Below are 12572 nucleotides of genomic sequence, written 5' to 3' on the forward strand. Positions count from 1 at the left end.
GTCTTCTCATTTGTTGTCTTGCAGGGGTTCTCTGAATCTCTTGTGTTTGAATTTTTCCATTGTTGGTTAGATAAGGGAAGTTTTCTTGAATGATCTCATGGAAGTTTTGTTCCAGTATGGTCTCTGTCTCTCTTTGTGCCTCAGGAAGGCCAATTACTCTTAGGTTCAGTCTTTTGAAGTAATTGCTTATCTCTTGAAGGTTTTTTTTCTGTCTTTTTGAGCTTGTTTTCTGTGTTTTTGAGAGTTTGGGTTAGTTCTATATTTTGGTCCTCAAGTTCTGAGATTCTTTCTTCTGCTTGGGTAGTTCTGCTTTCCATGCTTTCTAGTTTGTTATCTATTTCATTCACAGTATTCTTTATTACTTTATCTCAGACTTCAGCTCCTTTCCAGTTTCTTCTTGAGTCTCCTCAATTCTTTTTAATCTCTCCATTAATGTCTTAAGATCTAGGTTTGTAGTTTGGGACCAGTCATTCTGGAGGGTCTTCATTGTTTGCATTCCGAAGTCAGTTTTCTCAGTGTCTGCCTTCCCAGGGGTATGGGAGAGACCTATACTCTTCTTTTGGTTTTTCTTCATTTGTGCAGATTTTTCTCTCATCCCTTTACAAGGACCTGTGGTTGGTGGAGCCCAGAAGAGATGTTAGGAGGAGTACCCAAACAGGGTGTGATCTGTCCAAAATCAAAGGATTGATACGGAAACATGGAGTGCAGCAGAAGCGAGACTTTAATGCGAGATCGGGTAGCTGGTGGGCAGGCACCTAGATAAATTTTTGATAGCTGTGTTTACCTTAACCTTCCAAAGAATTTCATCAGTGTAGCCTGCCATCATCAAAGAAGAGCTTGCCAGTTTCCCCATTCCTTTGCTTGTAGCATCGTACTTTTAAATATTTTCCAAGTTAATATGAGAATATAAGATCCTATTTCATTATAAAAATTTAGTGAGATCAGTGCATATCATCAGTTGCTAATAGATCAGATATCTAAATTCAAAAACATATGCATATTAGAAGAAAACATGGTGAATTCTTTAGTAATTTGGGAGTAGAGGGAATGTTCTAATTATGACTCAATATCCCTAAATAGTAAGAGAAAGGATTGATGCATTTGATATCTTAGAAATAGAAAACTGTGAAGAAACACTATAAAAAAGTAAAATGACAAACTGGGAAAATATTGCAAATTCTAACACAGACATGTGATATCCTCTGTGGTGTATATGTGTGTATAAATAAATTATTAGGTTAATGCATAAGTTTGTAGTGTTTGTTTTTGGCATGGCAACATTATGGTGTTGGGAGTTTGTTTATCTGGAGTGACAATGTTGTACTTGTGAATACACCTTGCATTTTCAGATTTGAAGAAAGTTAGTGCTATTTGTGGGCTAAAGAAGGTGGAGTGTCAAGTGGAAAAAAACAAACACTTCTGACATAGGTTTTCTATTTAAAGGCAGCGGAGGTGACTCAAAACATCTGTGCTGTGTTAGGGTAGAATGCCATCAGCAAAAGCACAGCAAGAAAATGGTTTCGTCATTTCAAAGAGGGCTTCTTTGGTCTTAGTGACTCACCACGTTCAGGAAGACCATTAGGCTTTGATGAAGACTTTAAATGCTTTAATTCGTGATAATCTACGTCATTCAGCCTGTGAATTGGCAATTATGATGAACTGTGACCAGTTCACTATCGTGCAACATTTGCATTCCATGGGCAAGTGGGAAAAACGCTTCCAACTTATGCGTCAGCCTAATAAAAGTTGAGATGAAAATGTCTACTAATGATAAAAAAAGTAGACAAAACATAGGAATAAATAAAAAACAAAAAATGTCCTGCAATGGCCCCTAAACATGAAAAGGTGTTCAGCTCATTGATAATAAGAGAAATGCACATTAACCTCTCACTGGGATCATGTTTCTCACCAGATTATCAAAAGTCCAAAGGTGTGATAGCACACTCTGTGGGCAAGGGTGCACGTAAAGGCTGTCTTGCTCATGGGAGTACAAAGTGGTACAGCCCTTATGGAGGAGACTTTGACAGTATATAATGCAATTTTATATGCATTTATCCTCTGACCCAGTAATCCCATCTTTTTGGACTTCATTCCAGAGGTAGTCTGTGAAAAATAAAAATGATATATGCACAATGCTACTAATTGCAGCACAATTTATAATGAAAGACTGTAAATAACCAAATATTGAAGTCTAGGTTCTATCTGGCTAGCCTGAAGTTTGCAGATCAAACCTAGACCTGATACCTCAGCTCTGGCATTGGCAATTTTTGGCTTATGTATAGATGATTTTCAGCTGCACATCTGTGGTTATTAGTGTTCTAGGCCAAATCTCACAGTAGGTAGAATTTTGGGGGGGTTCTCTCTAAGTCCGTGCCTCTAAACCTTCTTTCTTTCTGTGTTTCACTTCCTTGACCCATTCTTGCCCTTCTCTCTAGTCCTTCTTTCCCTACGTGCATTTCTTTACTGTTGCTTCTCCTTCCAAGGCACTGGATGACCTGGCATGAATGTTCTGAGTCAGGCAAGACCACAAAGGGTTAACCTTCTCTTAACATAACCCTCTCTTAACTTAACCAAATCATCTCAAAGTGTGTTAGTACATTTATTACTTATTCTACTTCCATTCTCTAAATTTATGTTTGAGATTAGGATATATCTTGGAATTGATAAGAATATGAATGTAGTATTCTACTCCCTAGACAAGCTCTTTCAAATTTGATAGCGCTCCTTTTAGTTGATGGCATCTTAGATGCCAGGAAATGTTTTCATAAGAGGGTAGACCATGTGGCATCATCATTATTTATTGACTAATAGCCATATACAGTTTTCCTTCTCACTTTTCTTTTATAGTGAGTTTGTTGTCTGTGCTACTTAATAAAAAAGGTCTCTACTAGGTGATTGGCTCAGAGCAGGAAAATACTTCAAATAGAAGAAAATTAAAAATATCTTATTGTTTTGTTAACAGCATTAACGTTTATGGAAATATATTTCCTGAATTTCTAGTGTTTAGTATAATTGATTATTCCCTCTTTTTAAAAATACTTTCTTCTCTGACTTCTATGATACCGTGATTACTGTTTTTGTCTTCTATTTTACAAGCTTCTTTCATTCAATGTTCTTAACTTTTCTTCCAGACCTTTGAATGAACCAGTATTCTGTCTTTTACTTCTTTCTCTTTTTTCTCTATACTTTCTCCTTAGGTGAGCTCATCCATTTCTGTAATGTAAATGTCTTCCAAATGCAGTGATTCTTTCATTTATGCCTTCAGCTTGAAACACTCCCCTGAACCTCAGTTTCATATATACAAACGGCTGACCAGTATTTCTAGCTGGATATTTTATAGGAATCTCAAATGTAGCATGGCCACAACAAAACTATGGTTTCTCTATTTCCCAAATGTGTTTCTTTTGAAATCTTCCTCATCTCAATAAATAGCACCACAAATAGCTGAAGCTCAGGCCAAAATTCTTTTCATGTGCTTAGGAATCCTACTCAATTCCTTCGTCTCATAGCTAATGTTGCCTCTAAAGTGTACCCCCAGTTCGCTCCTCACTCTTGCCATTGCTACAGCCTCATCCATGTCACCATGGTTTTTCACTTATTGACCATGTTATCAGACACTGTGGTAAGTAGCTGTGATGAGGATGAAAGCCTTAGCCCTAAATATTTGCTAAATAAATTGGTGGCTTTCCTTCTGTCAATCTCCTCTCATCCTGTACTTACTTGTACATTGTTCAGTGTTCCATGGTGATTTGAATATCTACTTTATGCCTATCACTGTGTTAGGACTTGGATATTCAGAAAGCAGCAGATAAAAATGTCCTCAGTAGCTCTCTGGGGTTTTTTTTTTTTTTTCCTTTTTCTTTTCTTTTTTGTTAAGACAGTTTCTCTTTGTCACCTAGGCTGGAGTATAGTGGTACAATCATAGCTCACTGTAACCTTGATCTCCTGGTTTAAGCAGTGCTGTTGCTTCAGCCTTCCAGAGTGCTGGGATTACAGGCATGCGCCATTGCACTTGGCCTCAGCATCTTTTGATAGTAATAAAGAAAGACTGAAAAAAACATGAATGATTTAAATACAGAATTGGAAAGTGCAAGAATAGTCCGTACACAGTCTGTTATGGGAGTTCAGGGAAGAGGCATGCAACAAATCTCAAGCTGAAACTGAGGAGTGAATAGGAGTCAGTGTGACTGGAGGGACAGGTGAATGTGGGAAGAAATAAATACTGACGTTTGGAAGGAAGGTGGCTAGCTTTGGATAGGTCTTGAAAACCATCTAGACATCACTGGAAGATTGAAAGAGTGCTAAGATCAGATTGATAGTAGATGAATACCATTGAGGTGGGATTTGGTGAATAATCTGGAGAGGACTAAGAGGAGGTAGGTGAATACTCATCTTTTCCGAGTGAATAGGGAAGTGACATAATTCTCAAGCAGAAAAATATTCATTGTATGCTAATATCTGTGCCTGAAAAATTTTAACACACAGGCCAATAGGGGCAATTATTTTATAATTGGAGGTAATATTAGGGCCAGTTTCAAATTAGTTTTGAAAGTATTAAATAGTGCTCTCATGCATTGAAAACAAAGAGAATTCTTATCTTCATTATATTTTGAGTAAAAAGATATAGCACAGATTATATATTTTTATATTTATTGCTCACAAATCTTTCCACATTATCACAGTTGCTTTCTGTGTCATAATTGCCTGTTTACTTGACTCTGTCCCCTGCTTTCCTCTCCCCTCCCATAGCAGTCCCAGTAAATGGCTTGTATATTTTTGGAAGATTAAAAGTGCAACTTACTTTTCTTTTTTTGTATTCTTTTTTGATTAATAGAAAATGCTTCAGATGCAGATTTATGGCTCCTGAACAGTTGCACTGTAAAAAACCCAGCTGAAGACCACTTTAGAAACTCAATTAAGTAAGTGGAAGTTGATTTTTTTCTATTTTTTATAATCAAAGTAAGAATTCTTATCAGAAAAAAAGCTTCTAAAATATCCCTAATGTCAATATAAAATATTTAATATATATAAAAATAGTATAAGTTGGACTTTTAAGATTATACTCTTTTGAATTTGTCTGGTGGAGAATGATACTTTAATGAGAACTTTTCTAATAGGTGATTTGAATGTTTGTTAAGTATTAACCCTGTGCTGTTCTTAGAAGATCCAGTGCATACTTTGTGAACTGCCTCACAGCTCTTGCCTCTTTTCCCATCCCTGCCTATTAGTACTGTTCTAGGCACTATAGTGCTTGGCCTTCAAGGGAATTGCAGTTTATTGAGGGACTTACAGTTTGTTAAGTCCTTGTCTCTTACTTTGTTCCCTCATGATAAAGTAGAAGTATCCTTTTATTACACGCACTCTGAATCTTATCCCCACTCACCTTCTTAGAAACCTAAAAATTATTTCCAAATTCCATAATTTCAGTCTCTTCAACTCTGTTGGTACCTTTTCATTGGTATTTAAATGTGGGCAAGTCTAATCAGCCTGTTAGCTATTGTTCTGTTTCTATCTTGCCTTCCCAGCCATATTCCTTAAAAATTTCCACTTCTTAACTTTATAATCATTCTTTTTCTCTCTTATTGGCTTTATGTGAAATATATATACACATGAGTTTTTGAAGCATGTACAGTTTAATAATAAACTATATATCTGCCTCCAGGTGTAAGATATATAACATTAAGACAGTGGAAATTGCCATGTGTTCCTCTTTCAATTGAATCCCCCAAGAAGTAGCCTTTATCTTGACTTTTGTGAGTCATTCCCTTTTATTAGTAAATTTATTATCTATTAAGTGTATCTCTAAAGAGGATGTTGTTTTGCTTAGACCTATTTTGATGATTGCTTATTGGACTTATAGTATGTGTGCGTTCTTCTGAGATTTACTTCTTTTCCTCGTTATACTGTTAGATATATTTAGATATTTTTTATTTTTATTTTTTTATTTTTTTTGAGTTGGAGTCTCACTCTGTCGCCCAGACTGGAGTGCAGTGGCCGCTCCTGGCTACCGCAGCCTCGACCTGCTGGGCTCCTGCAATCCTTCTGCCTCAGCCTTCCAAGTAGCCGGAATTACAGGCATGCGCTGCCACGCCCGGCTGATTTTTTTTTTATTTATTGTGGAGATGAGGTCTCGCTGCCCAGACGGGTCTTGAACCCGTGGTCTCAGGCAATCCACTCACCTCAGCCTCCCTAAGGCGCAGGATTACAGGCTGAGCCACCGAGCCCGGCTGATATTTTTTAGATATAGTTATGTCGATGATTGTAAACTAATTTTAGCCATTTGTAGAAATTGCCACAATTTATCCATTTTATTATTGATAGAGTTTTGAGTTTTTCCCAGTAATTTGCTTTCATGAACACTGCTGCTATGAATATTTTAAACTTGCTTCTGGTGTACATATGCAAAAATTATTCTAGGATAGAACCCTGGGATTGAATGATTGTGTCACATATATGTGTACATTCAAACTTTAGTGGATAATGCCAGTCCGTGGGTGATTGTGGTATTGCATTATGTTTTAAATTTGCATTTCCATGGTAACTAATGAGGATGAACATCTTTTTATATGTCCATTGGCCATTTGGAGTTTTCTTTTTTTTTTTTAAATTAGCTTTCAGGTTTTTTGTCCATTTTTCTTTTTATTCATCTGTGAGCATATGCTATATGTATTCTGTATCCTAATTCTTGGGTATTATGCTTTTGTGTATGCCTTCTCTCAATTGTGGCTTATATTTTCACTTTTTAAAATGGTATCTTTTGATGAAGAGAAATTCTGTTTTAAAAATTATCAATTATTCCTTTTTGTCTTATGTTCTCATTGTTTAAGAAGTCTTTGTTTACTCTAAAGCAATTAACATATTCTCCTATATTTTCTTCTAAAAGTTTCATGGTTTTACCTTTTACATTTAAGTGTAATAATCCATCTTGAATTGATTTTTTTTTTTTTATATCAGGAAGGGTCCAATTTTATTTTGTTTTTCCATGTAGATATCTGGTTGTTCCAGTATCATTATTATTGTTGTTATTTTTAAATTGATTCTTTTTTTTATGTATACATTACTCACTCTGCAATATGTTGAATGTCCATAGCTGTTTGAATCTATCTCTGAATTCTCTGTTGCATTCCACTGTTCTGTTTCTTTATTCTGCTTCTTGTTCTACACAGTCATGAGTAATATAGACTGATATTGTCGAGATATTTGATAGTGCTAGTACCTTTTTGTTCTTCTTTACGAGTGTCTTGACTCTTCTTTGTACATTTATAAATGTAATGTTTTTAAGTTCAACAAAGAATACCGTTGTGTTTTTGATTTTGATTACATTGAATATTCAGATGACTTTGGGAAGAATTGAATCTTGAATCTTAAATCTTTAATTTCCCAACTCATGAATTAAGATATTTAGGGCTATTCTGGCTTTTTACAGATTTTTAATTTTCTTTAAATATCTCCTGTGCATCTTTTAGTTCTTTTTTTCTGATAATGTAGATATTGAATTTTTCTAGTATCATTAACAAAAGAAATCTGTTCTTCATTTACCTGTGCAGTATTTATAATCTTTGTACTGTTGTAAATGGTAAACTCTTCCAGTATTCACTTTCTAATTGTGTTTGCTCCTTTGGTCTCAGAGGAGTAATTGTAGCTGTGGTGTGAAGGATGGCTGGGTGTAAGGAAGTATATAGATCAGGAATCCAGTCAGGAGAGAGTTAGAATAGTCCAAGTACAGATATACTCATCTAAAGTAGAAGTGTTCAGAGTAGGAAGGAAGAAGTTGACTTGAGAATGAAAAATGTTCACGTTCAACATTGTAAATGTCTCCAAGGTCTGGCTAGAGTGAAATAAGAAATTCCAGAAAGAGAGTTCAGTTTGAGAGATGACATGTTTTGGCTTTGTACATGCTATATTTAAAGTCACAGCTAAATATTTTAATAAGTTATTGAATATATTCAATCTTCACTGAGTGTCTTTTATGTGATAGGCACTGTTCTAAGATCTGTACATGACTTGGATACTATTTAACTTACTTCTTGCAACCTACCAATGAGTTGTAGATTCCATTTTTATTCCTGTTTTTCAAGTGAAGCAGTGTCTGTCTTACAGAGAAAATTCTCTAAGGCTATTCAGTTCATAAATGGTAGAGATGGGATTTTAACCTGGGTAATCTGACTAGCATCTGTACATTTAACCATTTTATTACTATGCTTCCCAGATTATGATGTTCGGTAAGGTGTTGTAGAATTGAAGCAGGTATCAAAGAAATCAACACTAGAAATACAAATTTAGTATTGTTTGCATAGAAGTGATTGTTGAATGTGATGGCATCCTCAGCTCTGAATGGTAGAAGGAGCAGAGGAGTTCTTACCTGAGCTATGGCAGAAGGCAAGGGAAGGGAGGATGGGACAGGGCATTTAGGCTCACATTTAGGAACAGGAGAAGAAAGAATGAAACTACAGCAGAGAATGGTGTTCACCAAAAGGAAATGCTGTTCATTTTTAGAGAATACTTTTTTTTTTTTGAGAAGCCTTTCATGTTCTCAAATTAGGTAATTTTTCCCTATAGAAAGTTGAACAAGCTATAAAGATATTTTAGTGCTACCGATACCCCATGAGTATAGAACCTAGAGAATAGTTTTTTGTGATTATCAATTTTATAATGTAATGAATGGATATACTTTTAGACTGTCTCCAAAAGTTTAAAAACTCAAATGTAACGCGTGTCAGTGGGTTTTGTTATATAAACTGTTATGAGTGTGGTTCAAAGTAATGATGTGCTGTTTGACTGATTAGTCATGACACATAAGAAAAGTTTGTCATTTTAACACTACAAAGCTAGTGGTAGCAAGCACAGGTTCCTTTAATGTACAATGTACAGCTTGATTGAAAGACAATTTAAAAAGAATATTATTTAGGATTAAGTGTTTTTTAATGACTTTGAAGGCTTTTGATCATCACATCTAATTGTTATTAAGATAACACTAACACTTGATTTGTTTCCAAAATAAATGTAATCCTGTAAAAGGCATAATAAGTGTTAATACTAAGAAAGCATCAACTGCTAGTGACATTTATACATTTGAGGACTTTCAGTGATAGATTATGCTTGTCAAGCATTTTGCTTTATTTAGATACTTCCCCCTTGTTGTCATCATCTCCTAACAAGGAAAAAGATGAGTGGTTCATAAACTTTGTTATATGTTAAGTCATGCTAACGTTTGTCTTTTTTCATCCTCCAACTCCATCTTTTTGGCTTCCTCTCTTGCATGCATTTTGTTTTTGTTTTCCATGAGAATAAGGAAGTTTAAATTTAAGGAAAATATAATAGGATGTTGCTTCTTTTTATGTGTACTCAATCTTTTATGCTCAAATTCAAAGACTTAACAACAAGTGGGTGGGAACTATCTTTTTCTCACCTAGACTCATTACCCAGAGTGATTGCTTCACTTTGCCACTCATTCGTGAGTGTCATCTTCTCTGGTCATCTGCTTTTGTTTTCCCTTCTAGTGTATTCATGGTACTTAACAGTTTTTTTTTTTGAAAGGAGGATTTATTAAGAAGATAGAAAAGCTCCCACAGTGGGAAGGGACCTGAAAGAGGTTGCCCAATAGTTGTTTTTGATTAGACATCACTTCATTTTGTCTCTCTTGAGCCACTTTGTTTTAACAGGAGTGAAGATAACTGAGAGATTTACTGTCTTTCATGTGAGTAATACAGTATCATTGGTAAGACAACTGTGGACTGAATTTTTGTGTGTGTGTTTTTGGGGGAGGCTATTTTTCTGAAGGTTTTACAGTTTTTTGTATTACTAATACTCTGATTGATAAAAGAGTAGGAGTTTTAAGTAGCAAAAATAGCAGTAATAGTGTTTCTTTGGTTGCCTTTTGAACTTGACATCTAAATGTTATTACCCTTCCTAATTTAGGAACAAAGTCACTAATGAGCCCATGTTTTATGATGGCAGCCTATTGGGTGCATGCTATTTCTCTTGAGCATTTGTCAGTTGCCCTAGACCTTGTTTTATTCATTATACCAATTTGATTTAGACAATATGGCCTTTAACTTGAAGGGTTCTTGAGTAAATGAAAAAGATCAGAAGTTTCAAAAAATGAAATTTACTCTTAATGAAAGTATCAAATAAGAAAACCCTTTGGTTAATGCTTTATAGAAATGTGGGATCTTTTCTATGCCACCTAAAGGAGGTCATTCAGAGGCTGGTAAAAATAAACACATCTTGTGTGTTCTGTTTAAATGGCAGAAAGAATAGCCAGCTTGCTTTGATCTTGGACTGTCAACCTCTGTTTGACCTTGTGCATTATTAACCCAAATGGGCAATGCGGCTTAGCCATACTGATAGTGGAGAGACAAGAGTCACTCATTCTTTGACCCACCTTTGCCTGTAGAAATAAATGGTAATGTTGACGGTATGGCATAGCATAGAAAACTTAGTGAAATTACTTAAATAAATGATCAAAGTAAAGGGAGAACTGGACAAAGAAGAAAAGTGTGTATTTGAGACAGAGGACACTTGCTTTGTATAACATCTTTCTTTATAGGAAAGCTTTTTATATAACATTATTGAGCAAACATATGAATTATTGGATCATCATTTGTATTATGAAAATATTTTTCATGTTATGTGGATTTTATTTTTGAGTTCTTTTTTCTGCATAAATTGAAGTTGAGGGATATGCTAGAATATTATTTTAACTTGAAATTGTAAAGTAAATTGCCTTTAAAAAAGCTAATTTGTTAAGAACAGAGAAGTACTTGTCCTTTCAGTTAGTAATTATCCAGTTTAAATGAAAATAAAAAACCCCATATATCCTGTTGTTAACTAGAGTTACTAGTAATCAGTTGATTTCTTTTAACTAAACTTTTTTTGGTCAATTTCAATTTTTAAAAACTTTTGGCAGTAGAAGATAAAAATGACTCTGAATTTTGTTTTGGCCTTTTGTAAGAAACAAGTTAGATAACATGTTATTTGAGTTACACTTTTGAAAATACAGTAGTTTGATTTTTTTAAATTAAACTTAGATATTTTAATTATAACTTTTCTAGTTGCATGAAGTGGCTTTAGTTCAGTATTAGTTTCATCTTATTGCTTAAAATGTCAGTAGCAGATATCTTTTTTGTAGAATGATTTGAGTTCCTCCAGGTATATTCCAGAAGGGGGATTATAGGGTCATATGGAAGGTCAATTTCTAGATCTTTTAGAAGTCGCCATACTTTTCCATAGAGGTTGTACTAGTTTATACTCCCATTACTAGGTTATGATTTTCCTTGTCCAGGGAAACACATACCATCATTAGGTGAAGACTGTCAGCTGTTTTAAGAATGGTCTCCCAGTGGCTCAGACTGTAATCTCAGCACTTTTGGAGGCTAAGGCAAGTGGATTGCCCAAGCCTGCAGATTCAAGACCAGCCTGGGAAACTTGATGAGACCTCGTCTCTACAATAGATAAAAATTAGCCGGGCGTGGTAGCTCACGCCTGTATTTCCGGCTGCTTGGAAGACTGGGGTGGAAGGATCATGGGAGACCAGCAGGTCGATGCTGGTGTGGTTGTTATTGTGCCACTGCACTCCAGCCTGGGCTACGGAGTGAGATTTCAACTCAAAAAAAGAAGAATGGTCTCCGAAGGATGCTGTGAATTCCTTGACAGAATCAGTCTATATATTTGCAAAAGCAGAAAAGAACATTGTAATTTTAAAATTTTAATATTGTATTAATGGACCCTCTTTTATGTCTTCCTTAAAGACTAGGAAGAAACCTTCCTTCTTGTCCTTAATGAGGCAAGAAGCTTGTGTTTATCACTAATGGTCCACAGCTTTATTCCTGAGGGAAGTAGTAAAAGGATTGTAAAAATACTTTTCCTTTCTTGGAGTGTCACCTGGTCATATTGATAGCACCTTATATACTTCACTAATCTAAATGAACTGGACCAGCCTCAGGACTGTGGCTTTTGGATTAATTGTAGCATCTCATCAGGAAAGAAATGGTTGATAAACACCCGGTAGTGTTTAGTCTTGAGTTTTTGGGCACAGTTATAATTACTCAATACATGTTTCCTTGGAATATCCTCTGTTTGTATAATTAGATTGAACTGATTTTGATTCTTCCTCTTTTTGGGAAAAGAGTATCACACTTTTCTGCTGTCATTGCATCATTGTTAATGTATTATTTTATTTTAAGTATATTTTGAATTTTATAATATGAGTAGCATAATGTTATTAATATCAGAACATTTATCTTACATTTGAGTATCAATTGTCTAGTTTTTATGAATCAGCAAAAAACACCAGGCATACCACCAAAATTGGAAAAAATAATTCCATTAATTGTTGTGGGAGGAAGTAGAAGTATTGGAAAAGTTAACTTTGATAGAGAAGACTTTGTGAAAGGAGTGGAACAGATCTATAAGGACAATGATGTTGTCTCTCTTTTTTACTGAGGTATCCTTGGTCTCTAGAAAAGTTTCTGGTAAAAACACTGAATTATTCATTGACGTGAAAGATAACTTATAAAGATCAAATTTCTCTGAAAAGATTGTTTATGGATAGGATCTTTGTATCATCTACC

At 35.0% G+C, this 12572-nt stretch overlaps 1 protein-coding gene across 1 annotated transcript in view; it reads left to right on the forward strand.

Annotated features, from left to right (window-relative positions):
* LOC103260981 (threonylcarbamoyladenosine tRNA methylthiotransferase) overlaps positions 1-4919 on the forward strand; it is a gene marked incomplete at its 3' end in the record, with an annotated part of 109530 nt that extends 104611 nt beyond the window's left edge. The window contains exon 5 of the mRNA XM_008058620.2: positions 4835-4919. Within this exon, the coding sequence (XP_008056811.1) occupies positions 4835-4919 (85 nt within the window). The remainder of the gene's footprint in view (positions 1-4834) is intronic.
* Positions 4920-12572: the final 7653 nt, after the last annotated feature.

The sequence above is a fragment of the Carlito syrichta genome, unplaced genomic scaffold, assembly GCF_000164805.1.
Source record: "Carlito syrichta isolate Samal-C Ts95f unplaced genomic scaffold, Tarsius_syrichta-2.0.1 Scaffold303514, whole genome shotgun sequence".
Taxonomy (NCBI): domain Eukaryota; kingdom Metazoa; phylum Chordata; class Mammalia; order Primates; family Tarsiidae; genus Carlito; species Carlito syrichta.